This window comes from Callithrix jacchus, chromosome 10 (genome assembly GCF_049354715.1).
Source record: "Callithrix jacchus isolate 240 chromosome 10, calJac240_pri, whole genome shotgun sequence".
Taxonomy (NCBI): Eukaryota; Metazoa; Chordata; class Mammalia; order Primates; family Cebidae; genus Callithrix; species Callithrix jacchus.
The window spans coordinates 73,976,766-74,002,223 of record NC_133511.1 but is presented as its reverse complement, the minus strand read 5'-3'; the positions used below and the strand labels follow the sequence as shown (position 1 = coordinate 74,002,223).

At 39.4% G+C, this 25,458-nt stretch overlaps 1 protein-coding gene across 11 annotated transcripts in view; it reads left to right on the top strand.

Annotated features, from left to right (window-relative positions):
* Positions 1-25,458, top strand: part of RIC3 (RIC3 acetylcholine receptor chaperone) — an 81,727-nt gene that overhangs the window by 25,150 nt on the left and 31,119 nt on the right. For 4 of the 11 annotated variants that reach the window (XR_013523288.1, XR_004731291.3, XM_035265703.3 and 1 more), the window contains exons 2-5: positions 9,318-9,544; positions 11,195-11,270; positions 12,410-12,503; positions 23,071-23,219. Coding sequence is in view for 9 of the 11 variants with exons in the window: in XM_035265703.3 (XP_035121594.1) it covers positions 9,318-9,544; positions 11,195-11,270; positions 12,410-12,503; positions 23,071-23,219 (546 nt within the window). In the remaining 2 variants the exon portion in view is untranslated. The other 7 variants (XM_009007635.5, XM_078340446.1, XM_035265704.3 and 4 more) reach the window with 7 other exon arrangements.

Below are 25,458 nucleotides of genomic sequence, written 5' to 3'. Positions count from 1 at the left end.
GAGAGATCTGCTGTAAGTCTGATAGGCTTGCCTTTGTGGGTAATCTGACCTTTCTCTCTGGCTGCCCTTAGTATCCTCTCCTTCGTTTCAACCCTGGTGAATCTAACGATTATGTGCCTTGGGGTTGCTCTTCTTGAGGAATATCTTTGTGGTGTTCTCTGTATTACCTGGGGTTGAATGTTGACCTGCTTTGCTAGTTTAGGAAAATTTTCCTGTATAATATCCTGAAGGGTATTTTCCAGCTTGGATTCATTCTCTCCGTCGCATTCAGGTACACCTATCAAACGTAAATTTGGTCTTTTCACATAGTCCCACATTTCTTGGAGACTTTGCTCATTCCTTTTTATCCTTTTTTCTCTAATCTTTTCTTCACGTTTATTTCATTAAGTTGGACTTTGACCTCTGATATCCCTTCTTCTGCTTGAACAATTCCAGTGTTTAAACCTGTGCATACTTCTCGAAGTTCCTGTATTGTATTCTTCAGTTCCATTATTTCACTCATACTCCTCTCTAAGTTGTCTATTCTCAATAGGATTTCATCAAACCTTTTTTCAAAGTTCCTAGTTTCTTTACGTTGGGCTACAACATGTTCTTTTAACTCACTGAAGTTTGTTATTATCCATTCCTTGAAGAGTGATTCTGTCATCAGGAGGCGCTCGTTCTCCATCAAGCCTTGTTCCATTGTTGATGTGGAACTGTGATCATCTTTAGAGGGAGAGGCGTTCTGACTTTGAGTATTCTCAGCTTTTTTACGCTGGTTTCTTCCCGTCATTGTAAATTTATCCTCCTGTCGTCTTTGAAATTACCAACTTTCAGATTAGGTCTCTTGAGTGGACGTCCAGGTTGTTAGTTCCCAGGGCCAGAGCAGCGGCATTAAAACTGATGGTGTTTTTCTGCCCAGGATTCTCCTGTCAGTCTTCCTTCTTGTTTCCGTAGTAGGCGACTCTGCCTTCCAGGGGCTCCAAACCTCGGTCAGAAGGGGAAGCGGTCCTGTTTACTCTGCGCCTAGTGCTGCCGCGTCGAGGTGCCGGCGGAACCGCTGCGCCTACCACAAGAGTCGCGCTGGCGACTCATGTGTTTCCACCACTGGAGGATCTTCTGCTCCCGTGAGCGACCAGAATTTGTCTGAAAGTGTGGCGTCCTCTAGTTCTCCGCGCCTTCCCTGAGAGCTGCAATCCCAGGATGTTAGCGATCGGCCATCTTGGATCGTTCTCCCGTCTGTAAGCTTTTTAAAGACAGAGATTCTGTTCTATTTGTCATTCTAATCTCAGTGCCTGACGGTGTCTGCCACATTGTTAAGTGCTCAGCAGTAAATATGTAAAAAATGATACCAAATATAAAGTACTCGGATTTCTTCTAGGATATAAAACATTTTTGCTATCTAGTCTATATGTTCCATTGCTCTCCAAATCCCTCTTCTGTCCTTGAAAATGGTATTTTTTTTTACTTTTTCAACATCTCTTTGATATGATCAATAACCTTCTTAATTTGAATACAAGTTTCTTTATCAATAGCCTCTTTAATCAGTTCTAACATAGGTTTCTTCTTACCTCATCATGTTTCATTCAGTGTTGCTTTTTGAAACCCTATTTTTTGTTTCCTTTCTTACTCCTGTTACCCTCTCAACTCTATATAAAGACAGTTCTATTAGAGCTGTATACAGGTGGCATGAGCTTCCTGGGGAAAGCATTTTTTCTATCTGTCGTATGCAGCAGAATCAGGACCAGAGTTGGAAGCATATGAGTATTAAACACAGGTGGTTAGACTAGATGACTTTAAAAAAAGCTTCATTGAGACATAATTCACATATCATGCAATTCACCTATTTAAAATGTACAGTCACTATAGCTTTTAATATATTCACGGAGTTGTGCAACTATCACTACAATCAATTTTAGAATGTTTTAAATCACACACCTCCCCACCAAAAATCCTATACCCATTAGGCAGTCACTTTTCCCCTCCTCTGTACCCCCTAAACCCCAGCTCTAGGTAATCACTAGTCTACTTTCTGTCTCCATAGACTTGCCTATTCTGAATACTTCATATTAATGGAATCATATAATATGTGGTTTTCCATGACTGGCTGTATTCACTTAGCATAAAATTTTCGCATTTCATCCGTGTCTTAGTATGGATCAATACTTTATTCTTTTTTATGGCTGGATAATATTGTGTTGTGTGAATATACCACATTTTGTTTATCCACTCTTCAGTTGATGAACATTAAGATACAGTAAATAATGCTGTAAACAATTGTGTACACGTTTTTGTGTAAGCATATTCTTGGGTATATACCTAAGAGTGGAATTTCTGGGTCTTATGGTTCCAATATGTTTAACCTTTTGAGAAACTGCCAGACTGTTTCCAAAGCAGCTGTACCATTTTATGTGACCACCAGCAGTGTGTAAGAGGGTTCCTTTTTCTTTACATCCCTCAAACACTTGCTATTATCTTTTTCATTATAGCCATCCTGTTAGTGTGAAGTAGTATCTCCTTGTGAGTTTGATTTGCATTTCTTTGATGGTGAACGGGGTTTAGCATCCTTTCCTGTGCTTATTGGACATTTGTTTGTCTTCTTTGGAGAAATGTCTATTCAGATCCCTTGCTCTTTTTTTTTTTTTTTTTTTTGAGACTGAGTCTCACTTCTGTCACCCAGACTGGAGTGTAGTGGTGTGATCTTGGCTCACTGCAACCTTCATCTCCTGGAGATTTCTTCATTCAGTTGTTCCCTAACAGTAAGCCTTCCAAGTAGCTGCAGTTCTCCTGAGGCAATTCTCCTGCCTCAGCCTCCCAAGTAGCTACAGTTACAGGCATGCACCACCACGCCCAGCTAATTTTTTTTGTATTTTTTAGTAGAGACAAGGTTTCACCATGTTGGCCATGCTGGTCTTGAGCTCTTGCCTCAAATGATCTGCCCACCTCAGCCTCCCACAGTGCTGGGATTACAGGCATGAGCCACTGCACCTGGCCACAATTGCCCATTTTTAATTGAGTTATTTGTCTTTTTAATGTTGCATGGTAAAAATTCTTTATATATTTTGGATACTAAACCTTTTCAGATGCATGATTCACAAATATTTTCTCCCACTCAGTGGATTGTCTTCACTTACTTAATGATGTCATTCGCAGCACCAGAGTTTTAAAGTTTGATGAAGTTGGCCAGGCGTGGTGGCTTACACCTGTAATCCCAGCACTTTGGGAGGCTGAGGCAGGCAGATCACAAGGTCAAGAGATCGAGACCATCCTGGCCAACATGGTGAAACCCCCTCTACTAAAATATAAAAGTTAGCTGGGTGTGATGGCGCATGCCTGTAGTCCCAGCTACTTGGGAGGCTGAGGCAGGAGAATTGCTTGAACCCAAGAGATGGAGGTTACAGTGAGCTGAGATCATGCCACTGCACTCCAGCCTGGCACCTGGTGACAGAGCAGACTCTGTCTCAAAAAAAAAAAATGCTTAATGAAGTCAACTTTGTCTACTTTTCATTTTATTGTTTGTGCTTTTGGTGACCATTCTAAGAAACTATCACCTAATCCAGTCACAAAGATTTATGTCTTTGTTTTCCTCTAAGATTTTAAAAGTTTTAGCTCTTATAATTAGGTCTTTAATCCATTTTGAATTAATTTTTGTATGTGATATGAGATAGGGATCTAATTTTATTCTTATACATGTAAATATCTAGCTGTCCCCACACCATTTTTTAAGACTGGATGACTTTTAAGGTCCCCTTTGATGCTTTGTAGTACTTGTGGTTTCTGTTATTGTCTAAACAGGTGGACGGTCAGGATTTCATGTTATGGCCATCTGTTTCTTTAAGAATATATTGTGTCCGAAAACAAGAATTGCCATTAGTTTATCTGTTTCCAGGCTTCTCAATTGCTTTCAGTTTTGTCTTCCTCTTTTACGATATTGGTTTGTTTCTAGTCATCTTTGGCTAGCTCCTTTGTCTTTTCTTTCTCTTTTTGCACATAAATACAATATTCTTCCAGCCTTTTGGTATTGGGAACCATTCATTCAATTTTAATTAGCTTTGCCATTTAGGTAGCTTAGAGTTTCCTCTTAACCCTAACTGCAGTCTAATAAAAAATTTTCTCTGTATTCCATCAACACCTGGAATATAAAGTGTGAAAAACGTATATTCAGTTGTTTCCTAACAGTAAGCCTTCCAAGTTTCTTCATTATCTTCTCTATCTTAAACTAAACTCTTGATCGTGGAGTTTTCTGACTCCTCCTCCATGAGTTCTATATTTTGTTCAGTGTTAAATGCCATTGATTACATGGTAATAGCCCTTGGACATGTTAACTTTAAAAAATACGATTTATAAATTTAGAAGAGGAGACTTTATTTCTTATAAAGAGTTACAACCTTCAGTGTGGCCATTCTGACAGACTGGGAAGCGTAGCCTCCAGCCAAAAGCAGAACACACACTTGGAGGGATGGGCAAAAGGAACAGGAATTCATGCTTAGCAGGTGACCATATCTACATATTCAATAAGCTATAGGGGGAGTCATGAAAATTTATGAAAGGAGAAACATGTCCTTTATGGGTCTCATGCACACAAAATAGTGATAGTGTGGTCAGAGAATGGAGTTTTCACCCCTCTGACATCAAAAGGTGAAGCAGAGGGCATGAAAATATTGTGCATTCTCTGTAGACTAACCAGAACCATTCTGTGGTTGGTAGTCTCTTATCAGGCAATCAAAGGAGGGACAGTATCATGTGGTTGGTTGACAGCCATGGTGGAGTTTTTTGAAATGGCTGGTTTCTGTTTAGTTGTTAGGGAAGAAAGGCTAATAGTGGTTTGTGAGGGAGAGGGTATAATGAGGTATATCTGAACCCCTCATCCCAGCATAGTCAAGAATTTAGTTTTCAAGGTTACTCTAGGGTCCCCTTGGCCAGGAGATGATCCATCAGTCAGTTGGTGGGCTTATAATTTTATTTTTAGTTTGCAGACCTATCCTTTCCTTTTTGTAGCTCTAGCCACCACCTCAGGGATTTGCATCTCAGTGCTAAATTACTGTAATAGCCTTTTTTATGTTTTCTCAGACCCTAGTTTCTCTCTGTATTAGGCCCTATACTCAGCTGCTAGATTAATCCCCATCAAGTACCCTTCTCATCAAGGTCTAATGTATCAAATTTATATACTACACAAATTAGCATTTTAACTCCTCCCCATCTTTACTTCTTTCTCCTTATCTCTTGTTACTTCCCTAAATGGAGGCAAACTAATTTGGTAGTAAGTCCTACTTCATGGTTTCTTTTTCCCTATCTCATGTACACACTCTTGTTTCCTACTGGTATGCTTTTGCTTCTCTGCTATTCTTTCATTCCCTTCAGTGATTGACTCCATTTGACTCCTCTTTTTTTTTTTAAAAAGAAAGACTGCATCTTTTCAATACTTGAATATTTAGTTTAGTAATAGGTCCTTGACACTCTGCTGCTGCTGCTGCTGCTATTTGTGTCTTTGTTTTAGATATTCTGCTTTTGAAGGCATTGTTCCATGTGGGAACTATTGTTTCTATTACCTTTATTGCTGTCTTCTTTTCTTGCATATGGCAGAATCTTGAACATAATTGGTATCCTATAAATCTTCATGGATGACAAATCTATAGAAGTTTTTGGGGAGAATGTGTAATGTCATTCTTAAATTTTAGAGATGCAAATTAGTGCTTTTTATGTAAGTACCTATTTTTATTTCTTTTTGTTTGATGCCACTTTTGAAGATAGTATTCTCAACAAGTAAGGTGAAGTTCCACAACATATTACTACACATATTAATTAGATCTAGTTTGTTGAACATTAGCCACCTGATACATCAGAGAATCTGATATATCAGATTCTCTCAAGAGAAAAGTTAGTTTCCTGAATGCTGGCTAGGCATATTTTTGAAGGTGCATAATGGCTAAAGCCAGTATTCATCATTTAATATACTAAGATCCCTGAAAATTTTAAAGGGACGTAGTCACCAGCATCCAGAATAAAGGATGGTGACATGGTGATTTCTTTCTTTTACCATCTAAAACTGTGCTTCTGTTGCTGACCCACTCTTAAAAAGATGCATTTCTTTTCATATATTTCCATGTCATCCAAAGTCAATATTGAGAGGAAAAGGAGTATCATTGGAGTGGAGCTCGGCTGAGAAAGGATGCAAGGTGGAAGGCAACTTCCAAGCCTGCCTGCCCACCTACCTTATTTCTTACCTCAGGAGCAGAGTTGACTTTGAGAACTAAATTCTAATTGTTTAAATCTTACCCAAATTCCTACCTAACAAGCCTGAGGAGTCATACCCTACAAACTGTGAAATCTCATCAGAGGGGTTTTATTTAACCCCATATAATCTAGCCTGCTTTCCCACCTGACTGTGGCATAACTTCACATAAAAAATAAGGAAAGAAATGAAAATATTTTAACCCCAAATATGTTCCCTTGCCATGTCTTGAAATTGCCCTGCAAGGTTGTCTATTGTGGGAAAGATCCACATTCTAGAGAATCTCCTTTCCACCCGCTTTTTTTTTCTTTCTTTCCAGACCCAGGAGAAAATCAACTAAGTCACTCTTTGAAGTCTGATAAGTATAAACCCCCCAAATTTGAGATAGATCTCAGTTAATTTAGAAAATTTATTTTGCTGAGGTTCAAGACGCATGCCCATGGCACAGCCTCAGGAACTCCTCAGGAAGACGGCATGTGCCGAAGATGGTCAGGGCACAGCTTGGTTTTGTGCATTTAGGGAGACATGAGACATGAATCAATATGTGTAAGAAGTACATTGGTTTGGTCTGGAAATGCGGGACAACTTGGAGCAAAGACAGAAAGACTCAAAGTGGTAAAGGGGTTTCCAGGTCACAGATAGGTGAGAGAGGAATGGTTGCCTTCTTTTGAATTTCTGATTAGCCTTTCCAAAGGAGTCAATCAGATATGCATCTGTCTCAGTGAGCAGAAGGATGACTTTGAATAGAAATGGGAGGCAGATTTGCTGTGAGCAGTTGCCCACCTTGAAGGGGCCCATGATATTTTCCGTTCACATAAGAAACGTTTTACAACCTACTCCCTCAGAAGTCTGCTATCTGAGAGCTTCCTCTGCACAGTAAAGCTAGGAAAACCTGGTCTCCACAACCCTTTATCTTAACCTAAACATTTCCTTTCTATTGATCCCAGGTCTTTAGATAAATTCAACCAATTGTCAACCAGAAAATTTTAAAATCTACCTATAGGCTGGAAGCACACCCCTGCCTCTTCAAATTATCCTGCCTTTCTGAACCAAACCAGTATATTTGATTGAGGTCTCATGTCTCTCTAAAATGTGGGAAAACAATCTGTACCCTGACCTCCTTGGGCAGATGTTCTGAGGGCTGTGTCATGGGCCATGGTCACTCATTTGGCTCAGAAGAAATCTCTTGATATGTTTTAGAGTTTGACTCTTCATCAACAACTTAAAGACAGTTCTCAGTTGATAGCATTTTATTAATTTTGTCAGTAGAAGTTTACTTTCTCGTTTTATTCTTTTACTTTTAGACCTTTGTGCTTAACCCACATTCCAGTTCCCTTTCCTGCTCATATGCACTTACTCTAATGTGTTTACGTTTGTATACCTACATAGTTGCTTGAAAAATATGTCATTATGTGTTTGTTTTCAACCTATATAATGGTACTTGCTTATTCTTAACCTAATACTATGCTTTTAAAGACGTATTCATGTTGCTGTAGGTATATCTCAAGTGTGATTTCCAAAGCTATGTAGAATTCCGTATTTATATTCACTCCATTTTGATTTTTCATCCTTTCAAAGGAAATCAGTTACTTCAAACTTCCTGCTACAATATTTCACAGCAAACATTCTCACATAGGTCTATAAAGTCTGTAATTCACATGTATATATAACCTTATTTGAGATTTTCTGTGGGATTTATTCACCAGAGTGGGATCATTGGATCATAGGGTGTATACATATGTAATATCACTAAGTACAGCCAGATCACTAGGCAGAATATCTGTGTCAGTTACACTCTTACCCACAGTACATGAGCATTCATGCCTCTCCACGTCTTTGTCAATTTTGTTCAAGTCAAATTCAGCAATTTTTTATTCATATTTTTAGAGTGTTATTTACGCTCTCTAGTGTTTTCTGTTCTTTCATGTTATTTCCCAGTGGTTTTTCATGCAAGCCTGTTTATGTGGTCATTTGAAGATTCCTTTCTGGCAGTTGGTGTTAACTTTTGACTGCTCTTGATGGAAGAAAAAAAAACTGCAAGCAAATAAATAAAGTACCTCCCCCTGCTTCTGCCTCTCCCCACCACTGCCCACTGGCCCAAGCCCTGCTCTTCCACTCACAAGGTTGAGCCCCTTTTTCACCCTGCTTGTGCTACATGAATCCTGTCTGCTCAGGTATAGCTGATTGGAAAGAGATGTATACCTACCCAAGCTGAGTACTTAAAGTTGTTCTCCAAGGAATTTGAAATTTGGATGTCTCAGCTAGCCTCTTGAAGAATGTGCAAATCAGGGGGTGGGGTTGACCATCTTCCCCTGTGTGCACAAAGAAGCTAGAGAAATGGTCTGCAGAGAAAGGAGAATAAAGATGTGCACAGAAAAACAAAACACCTTATGGCCCCATAGAGAGAGAGCGATGAGTTAGAATGTGAAAGTACCTGTCCTGGATCCAGATGGCTTTCCTGTATTCTCTTTTCTCCTGAGACCACATTGCATTTTCTGATCTATGTTATTTAGGGGTGGCTAACCGCTATAACAAATAGACAAAGTGTATAAGACCCTAACACAATAGAAGTTGATTTCTCACTCATATAAACAGGTCCAGATGACTCTTAAGTTAGTGAGGCGGCAGCAGTGGAGGGCTCTGCACTACATAGTTATTTAGGAGTTCAGGTTGATGGAGGCTTTGCTGTTTTCTACCCATGGCTTCTAAGGTCCCCCTGGGTGTCAGCATCCATACTGCAGTAGAGAAATGATCATGGAATTGAATAACAAGGTTTTATAGACCAGGTCTTGAGCTAGCACAATTACTCACATTCCTTGACTGGAACGCATTTACATGGCCACATTTAACTGTATGGGAGTCTGAAAAATGTGGTCTAGCTCAGGACACAGAAGGAAGAGAAAATGGGTTTGGTGAACAGCTAGAGATGATCACATCATATTTAGTATCTGTGTGATACCTCTATATCTTTTTAATTAAGTTCCCCTTTTTTTTCTTAAACTTATTTGAGTTGGCCTCTGTTATTTATACCTTAATGCTTTGGTGTTTTCATGATAGCCATCTTTAAAATAGTAGAAGAGATAAAAACTGATTATTATCTTCTCAGGAAAGTTGGGTCGATTTCCACCTATGATGCATCATCACCAGGCACCCTCAGATGGCCAGACTCCTGGGGCTCGTTTCCAGAGGTCTCATCTTGCAGAGGCATTTGCAAAAGCCAAAGGATCAGGTGGAGGTGCTGGAGGAGGAGGTAGTGGAAGAGGCCTGATGGGGCAGATTATTCCAATCTACGGCTTTGGGATTTTTTTATATATACTGTACATTCTATTTAAGGTAAGTAGAATCATCTTAATCATATTACATCAATGAAAATCTAGTATTATGGCAATAAAAATCATTGTCTACATTGAAACATTTTACAGTTCATAAAATTATTTCAAATTCGTCATTTCTTTAAATCCTGACTCCTCTTTGTGAGGTACTTAGGATAGCAATTATTTCAGTTTCACATAATAAATCTTTACTCAGTGTTTAAGTGTTTTGCCCCAAAATTTACAACTAAAACGTCAGAACTAGGACTTGAACCTGGATCTTCTGGTTCTTAATCCAGTGAGTGATGTAATTCAAAGCCCTCCCCACCCTACCCCCATAAAAATTGAACATCTTTACAAGCTGAAAAGGAATAAAGATTTTCTAAGTGACTCAAGCCTGTAATCCAAGCACTTTGGGAGGCCAAAGCAGGCGAATCACAATGTCAGGAGTTTGAGACCAGCCTGACCAATATGGTGACACCCTGTCTGTACTAAAAAAATACAAAAATTAGCCAGGTGTGGTGGCACGCGCCTGTAGTCCCAACTAATCGGGAGGCTGAGGCAGAAGAAATGGTTGAACACAGGAGGCAGAGGTTGCAGTGAGCCGAGATCGCGCCACCTGCACTCCAAGCCTGGTGACAGACCGAGACTCCGTCTCAAGAAAAAGTATATATATTTTTTCTAAGAAGAATTTTATTATTGGGATTGGCACAGTGATATCCAGATAGCCACTGTAAGGCCAAATAATGACACCACTTTGTCCTCCTTTTTTCTCCACAGGAACATAAGATGTTGTTTTTAATATTATCTCCAATATTTCTCCTGAGACACAACTGTCCATCCTGAAATTAAGCCTGATATTTCCTAGCTCTCGGGAGACATCAGTGTGGGTTCTTTAAAGCAAACCCTCAGTTAAGTTCTGCCTCCAGTCAGGCTTTTGCAGTCCACAGGCCCATGCACTGTGAAGTAGAGGCAGAAGCTTCACTTTGCTCTCCTGTCTGGAGTAATCTTTTTCTTTTTCTTTTTCTTTTTTTCTTGAGACAGAGTCTCGAGTGCAGTGGCGTAATCTTGGCTCACTGCAACCTCCACCTGTCGGGTTTAAGCAATTCTCCTGTCTCAGCCTCCCGAGCAGCCAGGATTATAGGTGTGCACCACCATGCCTAGCTAATTTTCTTTTGTATTTTTAGTAGAGACAGGATTTCACCATGTTGGCCAGGATGCTCTCAATCTCCTGACCTCATAATCCACCTGCCTTGGCCTTCCAAAGTGCTGGGATTACAGGCATGAGCCACTGCACCCAGCCTAGAGCAATCTTAAGTAAGATGAGTACTTTCTTGCCCAGGAATTCTGCAGGCAGTCTGAGTTAAGTCTGTAAGAATGCCCCTAGGATGCCACACATCCCTTTTGGATGAACATGAGCAAGGAAGATGACCTGTAGAGAGAATTTTTTCCTTGTGCCTTGATAATTTTTTACTTGGAAACCTTCTCATCTTCTGGTGCTTTTTTTTTTTTTTTTTTTTTTTTGAGATATTTCTCTAATGTTGCCATGTGATTTCATTTCTGACTTCATTTTTGTCTCCCAACCTCTTTTTTTTTTTATTTGATATGAGGGGTTCCGTGACTTTGAGGTTCTGAGCTGCTGTTGATGTGCTATACCTCCTTCAATTCTCAGCTCTCAAAGGGGAAAACAACTGCAGAGGATGGGAAATGTTCCACTGCCAAGCCTGGAAACACCCACAGGAAAATTAGTAAGTGCCCCTTCTCAGCATATTCACAGGTATCATTGAGTCAAACAGTTATAGCCACAGGGACAGTCTGTGGGTATGTCTTAAGAGCATTTCTCAAAAGTTGCTCCAAATTAATCTGATGCCATTTTTGCCTTAGTTCTGGGAATTCTCAGAAGTTTTTATATTGATGTTGGGGTTTTAAGGAAAGGATAGCTACAAAAAGTACAAAACTACCAGTTCACTTTTTTATGTAATAGCAAATTAATATTTCATGTTTGGAATGAATTCTCATTTCCAGACTTCAAAATATTGGTAGCAGAGAGGAAAACTGAGGCAGAGAAATCCTGTCATTGCCAAAATCAGTTTTTAGATCTAGGGAAAGAATATAACACTTCTGACTCTTGAAACATGGCCATCAGTTACTTATTACACAACTAGAATATTCTGTGTTCTCTGGGAAAATTAAATTTATATAACATGGCCCTTTCCTCAAAGAATGTATAGACTAGAATAGAATGTCAGGAAAAATAACCTATGAAAAATTTACCACCCACAATGAAGAGACTTGGCAAAAGCATTGCAGGAAGTCATGTCTATCTGGGTCGTAACTGCTTTTTGACTGCTTTTTGGATTTCCTTCTGGATTTTCTTTTCTTTTCTTTTTTGAGACAGAGTCTTACTCTGTTGCCAGGCTAGAGTGCAATGGTATGATCTCGGCTCACTGCAATGTCCGCCTCCTGGGCTCAAGTGATTCCCCTGCCTCAGCCTTTTGAGTAGCTGGGACTATAGGTGTGCACCACCATGCCCGGCTAATTTTTTGTATTTTGGTAGACACGGGGTTTCACCATGTTGGCTAGGATACTCTCGATCTTCTGACCTCGTGATCCACCCATCTAGGCCTCCCAAAGTGCTGGGATGACAGGCATGAACCACCATGCCCGGCCTTACTTCTGGATTTTCTATGGAGCTAAATATCCCAGTCACACTTTGCATCCTTTTTGGAAACCTTAAATATTCACAGAATCTTTTAATAAAACTGCTGTATTCTTAAATGAGAATGGGAAGTACAACAGTACAATAGTTTTTAAAAAAAATGTGTGGTCTCTTTAACAGGCTTAGGGAGTATCTGTGATGGTTCTTAGACTGTGGCTTATTTTTCAGCCAGTTTTGAGCTTGCTCAACTGCAAGAAAAGCTGAAGGAGACAGAAGCAGCCATGGAAAAATTAATCAACAGGGTTGGACCTAATGGTGAGAGGTAGGTTTTCATGTAACAGGATCAGACTAGTTCTCATTTAGAAAATCAGTTCAATATTAGGCTCTTTTTTTGATAAATAGACCACTTACTTTGATTTTATGTACTGTCAGTTTTTAAATTGTAAATATGTCATTTACATATTCTTTCTCATTTAACACTTTTCATTCCCATACTGTCAAGCAACGTCAGTTTTCAGAAGTTTAATGGTGTGCAAATTATTGTGAAAATGTATAAATTTGTGAGTAACTCCTACAGGGTGAAATAACTAGGACTTAAGAAAGAAAATTTCCTTACTGTCTAAAATAGGTATAATTTTAAGTAAAACCAGATTATTGAACATGTGACTTTCTACTTGAGACAAAATGAGAGAAGAGAGCAAGTGTAATCAGATGAGGCATTCATGTTTGTGTTGACTATGTCAGCACAGAATCAGACATGCAAATTAGATGTTAAGAGCCAAACTAGCCATTTAGAATGCCCCAAAGGGAAGACACTCCTCTTGCTACCAGGCTGACTGAGAATCTGAAAAGGTAGCTTCAGGAGGTTGGTGGAAGTGGACAACAACCAAGAAAATGTGGATATAGGAAGGCAGGAAGGAAAAACCAGTATATGAGATTGAGGTTCAGTTTCAGCTAGTTCTTCTGGCAAGGATGGAGGAAGAATGTTAGGGCGAGTGGCAGAATCCCTTGCAGAAGAAAATGTCAAAATGTCCCTCCAGGAAATCGTTGCTCTACCTTAGCCTCTTCTATTTGCCGTCCTTTACAGTACTAGTACCCTATGCCTCTTTCTCTGTTCACTAGCTCCAGCCTTGCCTATCTTTGGTTGGATAGGAGAGGGTGGGTATTCTCAGATTGCAGCCTCCTGACCTGGCATTTCTCTGCAATATCTGCAGTGCTGTTGAAATGACATTTATGAGGATGAACCTTGCCTGTGTGGGCCCAGGAGCCTTGATCTTCTTTCTGTCTGGAAAGCAGAGTTACTATCTGGAGTGTTCCCCAAACTTGTATAGATACGTGAATATATCTTTGTGAATGTAGAGAACTACCCAGACTTTTATAGAAAGTTGTGCCTGAAAAAATATCTGTACACTCACCTGGGCCATTGGAAACCCCAGGCCACACCTAAGGGTCATGGAAACCATAGATGAATACCTATGGGCAGGGCTTGTCACTTGGGAGAACCAACTCCTGGAGCCTGGGGTAAGAGACTACATGAAGATATTTTCTTATTATTATTTACTGTTGAGTAGTAGACTCCCATAACTCAAATTACTCCACCATTCAACCCATGTACACCATATATCTATAACCCAAGCCAGGGCTGCAACACAGTAATCCCTAACTACTGTCTGTCCTCTTTGTGCCAGGTTTATTTCTCCTTGTTTTATGTGCAAAGGCAGAGAAGCTGTCCCGATACCACATCTGGAGTTGCACTGTCTTGTTTTAGGGGCTAAAGGTCCTAGCCCAGAATGTTTACTTTTTATAAGTAGCTGAGATGTGGACTCCTTGGGAACACATTGATTGAAGCCTGAAGCATGGCAAAGATTGTGTAAAACAGGGGTCCAAAGTGGCTACCGACGGAGGTCATGGCGCTCACGAAGGCGAGGTCATCAGTTCAAGGCTAACCTGAGCAACCTCATAAAGCTCAAACTGATTGGCAAAAAAAAAAAAGATTGTGTAAAACATTTTCTACCCTACCTCTCAGGAACTGGGGAGCAGCTGTCTTCTCACTGAAGAGAGAGCATGGCTCCTGGCTGTTTACCAAATCTCTTATTTTCTAGTTCATAAGATGTGATTTTTCTCTTGACACTTAATCCAACATCTTTTATCCTTATAGGTAGACCCTATGGGACTTATACCCTAAAAATTTTAAGGGCTAGGCAGCCCATATGTCTTTGTTATGTTTTCTGTTGGCGTAACTGGGTAATATATAAAGAATGGAGGTTTACTTAGCTCACAGTTCTGGAGGCTGTGAAGTACAGGGTGTACAGGCAGGTGAGGGTCTTCTTGCTGCATCAAAGTTGTATAGATACATGAATATATCTGTGTGAGTATATAAAATTGTGAGTGTGATATTTATTGAACACTTACTAAGGATCATACTTTGAACTAAATGCTTTATATGTATTATACGTGAGGGCTCTGCTCTCATGTCCTAGTTACTTCATAAAGGTCCTACCTCTTAATACTTTTCCAATGAGGAGTTACAAGATGAGCATAGGAGGAGACAAATATTCAAACAATAGCACCATGTTTCTACATTGTTTTCCCTTTTGTACCTACATTTGTGTCCTTTAACCTCAGTTTCTGTGACGTGTGTTCTTTTACAAGTCTGTGCTTCTATAATTATTGGAAAAGCCCAAAATATTACAGTATTTGTTTTGTCAGATCAAAATTGTATCACATCTCTGGGTTTCTGGGGGTAAAGCAGGAGGCACGTTCATTTACAGCCTCTTAAGTCCTTTTATATAATATTCCATAACTGCAGGATGTTGGCTCAAAATTCGAGAATTCTGCAGTTTCTGAAACTTTCTGAAACTTTACCTGAATGCTTAAGTAAGAACAGAAATATGGGGAAAATTTTTTATATTATCTAATAAAACTTTTCAGAAAGGTTTTACTTGTGAGGGATGTAGGTCTGTACCCATATTTAAACAATGACTCCTGGAATGTCAGTCTTGTGTCATGCTCTGTCTGATATTAAGCACAGCGTTCAGCTCAAGGACACCAAGACTAAGGAAAAGATCTAGGAATCAGAAGTGAAGTGTCCTGATTTCTGTCCTCATGATTAACAAAATTTCCTTTCTGGAATAGCAAGCCCAGTTATAACAGTTTACCTGCTAGAAGCATGATATGGTCAAGCAGTGAGGGTGCAACCTCTGGCAGCAAAGAGCCCTGGAAGGCATGTTGAGTACGTATGTGGAACTGCAGATTTCTGCCATGAATTCCTGGAATGTAAACTCTTTGAGGCTAGACTTAGCCTATTTTGTTCACTGTGTTTGTGTAGTTGGTACTAAGTAATTACTTATTGAATGAGAATATACCTATTCACTTTTTTTTTTTTTTTTTTTAAGATGGAGTCTCTCTCTCTTGCTCAGGCTGCAGTGCTGGCTCGCTGCAACCTCCACCTCCCAGGTTCAAGTGATTCTCCTGCCTCAGCTTCCTGAGTAGCTGGGATTATAGGCACATGTGACTACAGCTAGCTAATTTTTGTATTTTTAGTAGAGACAAGGTTTTATCATGTTGGCCAGGCTTGGCTTGAAGTCCTGACCTCAGGTGATCTGCCCACCTCGGCCTCCCAAAGTTCTGGCATTATAGCTGTGAGCCATCATGCCCAGCCCCTATTCACTTTTGATATAAGCATTTGTACATTTTTGTGGTGGAAGAGGAAATCATGACCATTCCCTGTTGAGGTCCTTTACTTCAGTTCCTGATCTCTATATACAGAGCTCATTGAACATATCTCATAAATACCTACCTTTAGCTTCATCATATGAGAAATATCTATTGAATGAACGAATGTCCAAGATTCATTCAATATATATCCCTCAACTGAACCTACTCTACCTTTAATTTCCATCTCAGCAAATCCACTTAGTTCCCCAAAGCAGAATTAGATGTTATCCTTGATTCACCTTTTCTTTTACTTCCCATATCTCATCAATCACCATGTCTTGTCATTTCTATTTAATTAATAAGTCTGTCTCCCTGCAAAAGACTGTAGGCTCCATGAGGTCAGGGATTATCCTTCCTAGCTCTAGAGCTTAGCACAGGCACATAAAAGGCTCAAAAAAAAGTATTAGATGAAGAAAGAATGAGTGAGTGAGTGAATGAATTAATGAATAAATACCTGTTTTTGACATAGGTCATAACTATCTCATGTGGTTTCTCTCCTTTCAGTTTTCTTTCTGTTTTCCAAACAGATGGATTATCTTTTTTGTTTTAATCCTTCAATAGGTCCCTTTTGATTCTGAAAAACTGCAGAATCTTTAGCATAGCTTACATGGGCCTGAGTGACCTGGCCTTGTGTACCTCTTTCTGTCTTTCTTCATCACTCTCTCTGTGGTCCAGCCACCCTGACCGCTTGCTGTTCCTCTAAAATACCTGTACATTTTTGCCTCTAGGACTTTGCATATGCTTTTTCGTTTGCCTGGGTCCTCTCCATCCACAATACACGCTTATTTTGACTCTGAAGGTTTTTGAGGAGAAATGTTACCGTTTGCTGTGCTTTAGAAAAATAACTCTTACAGTAATAGAGTGACTACATGCTAGAAGATTATTGAAAAGGTTTCAGCAAATAGTAATCAATCGGCCAGTGAGAGTGGAAAAGGGGACAAATTAAAGGGACCTAATGGAAGAAAAGAAATCACAGGCTGTATCAGCATTCCTTGGTTGTAAGCAGCTAACTCTGGCTAGCAAAAAATTTGGTGTATGAGGAGGCAGAATTTATTGGAAGAATATGGGGTAGCTTATAATATCAAAGGAATAGCTGAACATCCAGGTTTCAGGAAAGTTGGTAATCAGAGCAGCTTTGGGCATTTAGGGAGCAGGAACAAAGGGACAGTCTCCTCATGGACTGTTGCCAAGATGAATTTAATGTCACAAGTATTCAGTTCAGGCTTCACAGTGTTCAAGGTCCAGAAGAACAGTTGGCCCAACTTGGGTCCTATATCTATCCCTGAATCAATCCCTGCATCCAAGGAATGGAAGATGATGATTAGCTGTGGGTCACATGGCCAGCCTCAAAGGAGAGGGTAGGGGATGGATGGCTCACGCTAACCTTTGCACTATGAATGGAGGAGGAGTTGGTTCCCCAAAAGAAAACTAACCAGATAAGATCAATGAAGAAGAATAAGTAAATAAAGATGCACTGGAAATTTACAGCCAAACTGGAAGGAAGATTATGGCATTAACCAAGATGAAATACAAAAGAAGGGAAAGTACATAAGGCTTTGGAGTTGAGATTATGAGTTCAGCATTGAGTATGTCTGAGATGCCATTAGAACATCCATGTATAATATGAAACAGCAATAGGAAATTTGGTTCTTGAGGTCAGAGCAGAGGGCTCAGGTTTGGAAGTCATTTGGCTGGGAGTGAGAGATGGAGAAAATCTCCATGGAGAAAGGCGAGATCACCAAATCTTTGAGGCGTATCAGAGTCTTTTGCCGTAGGCTGAAGTCTTCTTTTACTGGTCTGAGTTCTGTTCTAGCCATGAATGGTGTTATTAAAATCTGTTTAATTCTCTGTACTTAATTTTTGGATTTGGAACTTGATGGCTCTGCTAGGCTTATAGAATTCAAAATTCTGGTGAGGCTATATCCCAACTATGACCTTTTATTTTTTTATCATAGAATCTTCCATTCTCAGCCTCTTCTGGGCTACCTGTTCATGCAGTTGCTCACGATCCTGAGCCAACTGGGACCCAGTTTCAAGAGATGACTTTAAGGTTAACTTTAACATAGTTACAAGGCCTTCAAATGGAAATGCCCAGGAAATAACTGGAGTTGTGAGACTGGGATTTGTGTGAAAAGTCAAGATTGAAGGTAGCCTTAGGACATCTTTTCTGTAGAGGTGATGGTCTAATACTGGGTCAACTTCCTGAGGGCATGATTATAAGAATGGAGAAATGAGAGTCCTAGGATTGAGCCTTGGGAAAATTGTTTTGGGAGGTGGGTAGAAGAAAGTGAGCCAGAATCACAGATAAAAGGAATGGTTAAAGAAGTGGGAGGAATGCAAATGTCTCAATAGCTAGGTTTCTTTTTTTTTTTTTTTTTTTTTTGCACTTTTTTTTTTTTTTTAAAGAGAAAAAGAAGGGGAAAAAAAGAAAAAGAGGGAAAAAGGAATATTACTTCATTCCTAAAATGGATTTCAATAATGGCCGATCAATATTTTGAGTGTTTAAAGTGGTTAATGCATATTTTATGTGTTTAAAATGGAGACCTCTATTGTGTTTATTTGTTCTGGCTCTGAGTTCAAGTCCTGGATATCGTTATCAATTTGTTGTCTTGTTGAATCTAAATCTCATTATGTGTCTTATGTATCTGGGTGTTAAGATCTCTTATTGTTGCATTAATCCTTTTACCCTTGTATCCTTGTAGCTTTGAAATCTATTTTATTAAGTGTGAAAATTGCAACTCCTGCTTTTTATTTATTTATTTTTGCTCTCCATTTGGTTGGTGAGTTTTTTTCCATCCCCTTGTTTTGAGTCTTTGTATATCTTTAGATATATCGTTAGATTTTGTGGATAATGTATATTTCGTGTGTTTAAAATGGAGAGTTCTATTGAGTTTATTTGTTCTGGATCTTAGTTCCAGTCCCGGATATCGTTATCAATTTTCTGTCTCGTTGAATCTAAATCTCATTATGGGTCTTATGTATCTGGGTGTTAAGATCTCTTATTATTACATTAATCCTTTTACCCTTGTATCCTTGTAGCTTTGAAATCTATTTTGTCAAATGTGAAAATTGCAACTCCTGCTTTTTATTTATTTATTTTTGCTCTCCATTTGATTGGTACGTTTTTTTTTCCAACGCTTTATTTTGAGTCTAGGTATATCTTTGGATATACCGTTAGATTTTGTCTGTATCTTTTGATTGGGAGATTTGGTCGATTTAAATTTAGGGTTGCTGCCGTTTGATATTAACTGGCTATTTTGTCCTTTCGTTGATAAAAATTCTTCTTTATGTTAATGCTCTTTACTTTTTGGTGTATTTTTAGAAAGGGTCATACTGGTTGTTCCTTTCTGTGTATACTTCTTCTTTTAGAAGTTCTTGTAAAGCAGGCCTGGTGGTAATAAAATCTCTGAGTACTTGCTTGTTCCTAAAAGATTTTATTTTTCCTTCAAATTTAAAGCTTAAATTGGCAGGATATGAAATTCTGGGCTGAAAGTTCTGTTGATTAAGTATATTGAATATTGGTCCCCACTCTCTTCTAGCTTGTAGGGTTTCCATTGAGAGATCTGCTGTAAGCCTAATAGGCTTACCTTTATGGGTAACTTGATCTTTCTCTCTGGCTGCCCTTAATATTTTCTCCTTCGTTTCGATCTTGGTGAATCTAACGATTATGTGCCTTGGGGTTGGTCTTCTTGAGGAATATCTTTGTGGTGTTCTCTGTATTGCCTGGGGTTGAATAGTGTCCTGCTTTGCTAAATTAGGAAAATTTTCCTGGATAATGTTCTGGAGAGTATTTTCCAGCTTGAATTCATTCTCTCCGTCACATTCAGGTACACCAATCAAGCGTATATTAGGTCTTTTCACATAGTCCCATATTGCTTGGAGACTTTGCTCATTCCTTTTTATCCTTTTTTCTCTATTCTTGTCTTGTTGTTTTGTTTCATTAAGTTGATCTTCGACCTCTGTTACCCTTTCTTCTGCTTGATCCATTTGGCTGTTTAATCTTGTACATATTTCACTAAGTTCTTGTGTTGTATTTTTCAACTCCATAAGTTCATTTGTATTCCTCTCTATATTGGCTATTCTTTTCAACATTTCATCTAACCTTTTTTCCAAGTTCTTAGTTTCTTTACATTGGGTTAGAACAAGTTCCTTTAACTCCCAGAAGTTTCTTATCATCCACCTTTTAAAGCCTACTTCAGATAATGGAACACAGTCCTTTTCCATCAGGGCTTATTCTGTTACTGATGAGTCCTTTTCCATCAGGGCTTGTTCGGTTGCTGATGAGTCCTTTTCCATCAGGGCTTGTTCCGTTGCTGATGGGTTCTGATTTTGAGTATACTCAGCCTTCTTAGGCTGTTTTTTTCCCTTCATTGTAGATAAACCGCCTTTCTAATTAGGTTTCGGAGTGGACGTCCGACTTATTGATTCCCAGTGCTGGGATCCGAGCAACCCACTGTGGCGGCCTAAATAGCAGCGATAAGACTGATGGTGCTCTTCTCCCCGGGAATCTCTGGTCTGGCTTCCCTCTTGAGTCCGCAACAAGCGGCTCTGACTTCCCGGAGCTCCAAACTCTGGTCAGTAGGGGAAGCAGTCACGTTGGCTCTGCATGAAGAGCTGCTGCGCCGAGACGCCTGCAAAACCGCTGTGGCGGCCACAAGAGTCGCGCTGGCGACCCGTGGGGCTCCTCCACTGGGAATCGGCTGATCGGTGAGTGACGAAAATTCGTCTAAAAGTGTGGCGTCGTCTCGTTCTCTGGGCTTTCACTGGGAGCTACAATCCTGAGCTGTTAGTGGTCGGCCATCTTGGATCGATCCAATAGCTAGGTTTCAAGGAGAGAGAATGGTCTATGATATAGAGAAGTCAAGAAAAATGAAATATGAGAAAAAGACCCTTGGACTTAGTAAAGTGAAAATCACTTAGGAGTAAAAGTTTTTGCAAGTTTTGGTAAAATGATAGAATGGAATTCAGAATTCAGAGAGGTGGAAGAAAATAATGGATGCTGAGGAAATGGGAATGAGTCAAACTAATACAGAATTATTGAGCTCTTAACAGTGATCATGGCATTATGCCTATAGTGTTGTGAACTTAATTATTACTGTCCTGTAGGAGTATCAAACCAAGCTGAGACTATAAGGAATCCATAAAAATATTCATTGCAGTAAATTCAGAAGATGTCATAAGGTAGAACCATGATTAATGTTTAATGCATGATATGGACAATAAAAGTATACTTGTTTAGAGTGCAATGAGGATGCTTTGGTTTGGAGTTCTCTGGGAAAGCTCTTGTCTGTTCCTGCTTCCTCTTGTCTACCCATCCTCTTTTTTTTTTTAGACAGAGTTTTGCTTTTGTTGCCCAGGCTGGAGTATAGTGGTGCAATCTCAGCTCATTGCAACCTGCACGTCCTGGTTTCAGGCAATTCTCCTGCGTCAGCCTCCCTAGTAGCTGGGATTATAGACATGTGCCACCACGCCTGGCTAATTTTGTATTTTTAGTAGAGATGAGGTTTCTCCATGTTAGTCAGACTGGTCTCGAACTCCCGACCTCCGGTAATCCACCCACCTCTGTCTCCCAAAGTGCTGGGATTACAGGCGAGAGCCACTGTGCCTGGCCTATCCATCTTCTTTTAGGATAAGGGCTTCCGATTTCCCGTGACTTAGGAAACAGAATTAAGACTCATTCATTGAAGATCAGAAAGGCCTGTGTACAGTCTGGAAAAGTAACATGTGCCACTTAAAAAGACAAGCATTTGTGATAGGCAGTTAAGCTCTTCTAGTCTGCTCCAGAAGTCTCACACAAAGTGGGTTGTTTTAACAGTAAGAATTAGGGGTTATGTGGGGCACATGAGCAGTTGTGGAGAGTCAGGACTCCTGTACTGATGGGAAGAATAGAGCTATTGGAGGCCCTACTTAAGTATAGGATTTTAGCTGAATGTGGAACAGACAGGCATCTTTAGTAGTTCACGGCTTTGAAGCTACTTAGTATGGAAGAAGTAGAGCTCATGGTGATTTTGTTTTTACTTTCACTGAGGTCTGTGGTAATGTTGGCTTTTCATATCCTCAGTTACTATCTTCATGTTGAAAGGAGAAGTACTCTTTTTGTTTCCCCTATTAGTCATTAAGGCTAAAGTTAGTTAGGCCGAGCATAAAAAGGAGTGCAGGCTCAGAACTGGCTGTTAGAAAAATACATGACCGTCTCCGCAAGGCTAGTACAGAGTGTATCATTTTTCCTTTGTAAGTGTTGTATTAACTTGTGTTTGGGTTTTAAGAGGAGAATAAGTGGCCTCCATTAAATCCTGCTGCTAGATAAAACTGGTCTCAAAGCAGATAATTCTCAGTCTTCTAAGTAGGACCGTGTTTGCCTAGCAGTGTGATGCAGTGCTTTCCTCTCAAAGAAAATAATCATACGATTGTCCTTGAGTCTCATGTTATTTTTGCACATATTTGCCAGAGCCACACAGCTAAGTTGGGATTCAAACCAGGTTTTCCAAAATGTCGAGCTTGAGCACTGTGCTTCAAGAATTGCACAGAATGCAATCAGAAGTCTGGATGGTTTTAGTTATAGTGCTTCCATTAACTGGCAGTCTGAATATATAAACAATATTTCTCCTCTGTGGACCCCAGTTTCTCTAGTCTAGATGATTGAATTTTCAAAATTACTCACCTCTGAAATTTTAGAATATATCCTTATACCTGCACAGGTAAATTTAGCCTGGTGATTCTAGTAGCATAAATTTTCCCTGGTTGAGGCTAATGGCCCAGAACATCTTCCTTTGATGACCTTGCTTCAGAGAAAAGTGGCTTGTAGTAAATGGAGTAATGTGAGTAACAGTGAAATTGTTAGGTGATTAGAGAATCAGGGCATTGAGATACACTGAAAAAACACTGAACTGAAAGCTGAGACATCTGGGGTCTTGTCCTAGTATTGACATTAACTAATTTCGGGACCTTGGGCAATCAATCTATTCTGGGCTTTAGTTTTCCCATTTATAAAATCAAAACATTGAACTAACATCTCTGGTTCCCAGCTATGCAGTTTGAGGATCAATTCCTAGAATAATTATCTGCTGCAGTTGCACTTTCTATTCTAGTATCCAGACAGACCATAGTGATGTTTATGCCCATTGCCTAGGAGTATTTACCACTAAATGGTTGGACTGTCTGATATTTCTAAGCAGAGCACAGACTGTGACTTCTGACCAAGAGAAACGGTTGCTGCATCAGCTCCGAGAAATCACCAGGGTCATGAAAGAAGGAAAATTCATTGACAGATTTTCTCCAGAGAAAGAAGCTGAGGAGGCTCCTTACATGGAGGACTGGGAAGGTAAACAGTGTCTTCTCATTTCTTTCTTAACTGTCAGCCCAGAAAAGAGATCTTACAGATTTTTTAAAAATCAGCTTCATTAGAGATAGGCAATGGGGAGGAAGGCAGCAAGTCACACTGCCATGTGTGTACCTATGCAACAATCTTGCATGTTCTTCACATGTACCCCAAAAACTAAAATGCAATAAAAAAATCAGCTTCATTATTGAGGCATAATATGTAAACAGTAATATTCACCAGTTTTGAATGTACAGTTGGATGAGTTTTGACAAATAGAGTTTGTGTAATCACACCATAATTTTGATAAAGAACATTTCTGTCACCCCAGAAAGCTCCCTACTCTTTGCACCTCTGCCCTTCTTCTGCCCCTGGTGACAACTGAAGTGCTTTCTGTTCCTTTTCTACATAAGTGCATCGTACTGCATACGCTCATTGGCTTCTTTGATTTAGCATAATACTTTTGACATTCATGTTTGTTATTGAGTGTATCTGTACTTTTTTTCTTTCTGAGTAGTAGTAGTCAGTTATATGCTTGTACCATAATTTGTTTGTTCATTCACCAGTTGAGGAACATTTGGGTTGTTCCTAGCTTTGCATTCTTATGACTCAGGCAGCTATAACTTTTGCATATGAGTCTTTGTTTGAACATATATTTGTATTCTTTTGGCTCTATACCTAGGAGTGACATTTCTGGGTTTAAGGTAATTGTATATTTAACTTTTTTTTTCTTGCCACAGTCTCACTTTGTCACCCAGGCTGGAGTGCAGCAGCACAAACTCAGCTCACTGCAACCTTTGCCTCCTGGGTTCAAGGGATTCTCCTGCCTCAGCCTCCCATGTAGCTGTGATTACAGGTGCCTGCCACTACACCCAGCTAATTTTTGTATTTTTAGTAGTTATGGGGTTTCACCATGTTGGCCAGGCTGGTCTCAAACTCCTGACCTCTAGTGATCCTCCTGCCTTGACTTCCCAAAGTGTTGGGATTACAGGTGTGAGCCACCATGCCTGGCCGCATGTTTAACTTTTTAGAAACTGTCAACCTGCTTTCCTAAGCTCTACTTTTTCTCTTCACACCAGCAGTGTATGGCAATCGAAGTTACTCCACATCCTTGTTAACACTTGGTATTGTCAGTCTTTTTAATTTTAGCCATTCTAGTGAGTGTAAAATGATATCTTAATTGTGACTTTAATTTACCTTTCTCCAATGACTAATAATGAACATTTTTTCATGTGCTTACTTGCCACCTGTGTATCTTTGAAGTGTCTGTTCAGATCATTTGCCAATTTTTAAATTGGGTTGATTAGGTTCTTGTTGGGTCACAAGAGTTCTTTATATATTCTGGGTATAAGTTCTTTATCAGTTACGCATTTTGCAAATGTTTTTTCCTAGTCTGTAGCTTGTTTTATATTTTCTTAACAGCATCTTTCAGACGAGATCGGGCGCGTTCAGGGTGGTATGGCCGTAGAACAGCATCACAGCATCTTTCAAAGAGCAGACGTTTTAAATTTTGATAAAGTTCAATTTATTATTTTTTAGTTGAAATTATTATGATTTACATTGTTTATGTTCTGTTTAAGAAATCTTTGGCTAACCCAAGGTTTGCCTAACTTCTGTGTTTTCTAGAAATTTTATGGTTTTAGCTTTTACATTTAGGCCTGTGATCTAATTTGAGTTAACCTTTATAGATACTATCAGGACTGAGGTTTATTTTTTTCCATATTAAATACCCAATTGTCCAGCTTCTTTTGTTACATTTAATTAGCTTGGCATGTGCTTGAAAACCAGTTGACCATGCATATGCTTGTCTGTTCTGGGCTGTTCTGTTCCATTGATCTGTATGTCTCTACTTGTACCAATATCACATGGTCATTATTACTGTGTCTTTATAGTAAGTCATGATTTTGGGTAGTTCAAGTTGTTCAGATTTTTTTCTCCAAAATTATTTTGGCTATTCTCTGTCCTTCTCATTTTCATATAAATTTGTAATCAGTGTATCAGTTTTTATAAAGAAGCCTGATGGGATTTTGATTGGCACTGCTTTGAATCTTTGTATCAGTTTGGAAGAATTGATACAGTAACAATATCGAATCTTCTAATTCATGAATGTGTTATATCTCACCATTTATTTAGCTCTTTTAGAAGTTCTCTCAGCAGTGTGTTGTAGTTTCCAGTGTATAGGTCTTACATATGTGAGGGATATTGGTCTGTGATTTTCTTTACCTGTAATGTCTTTTGTTGT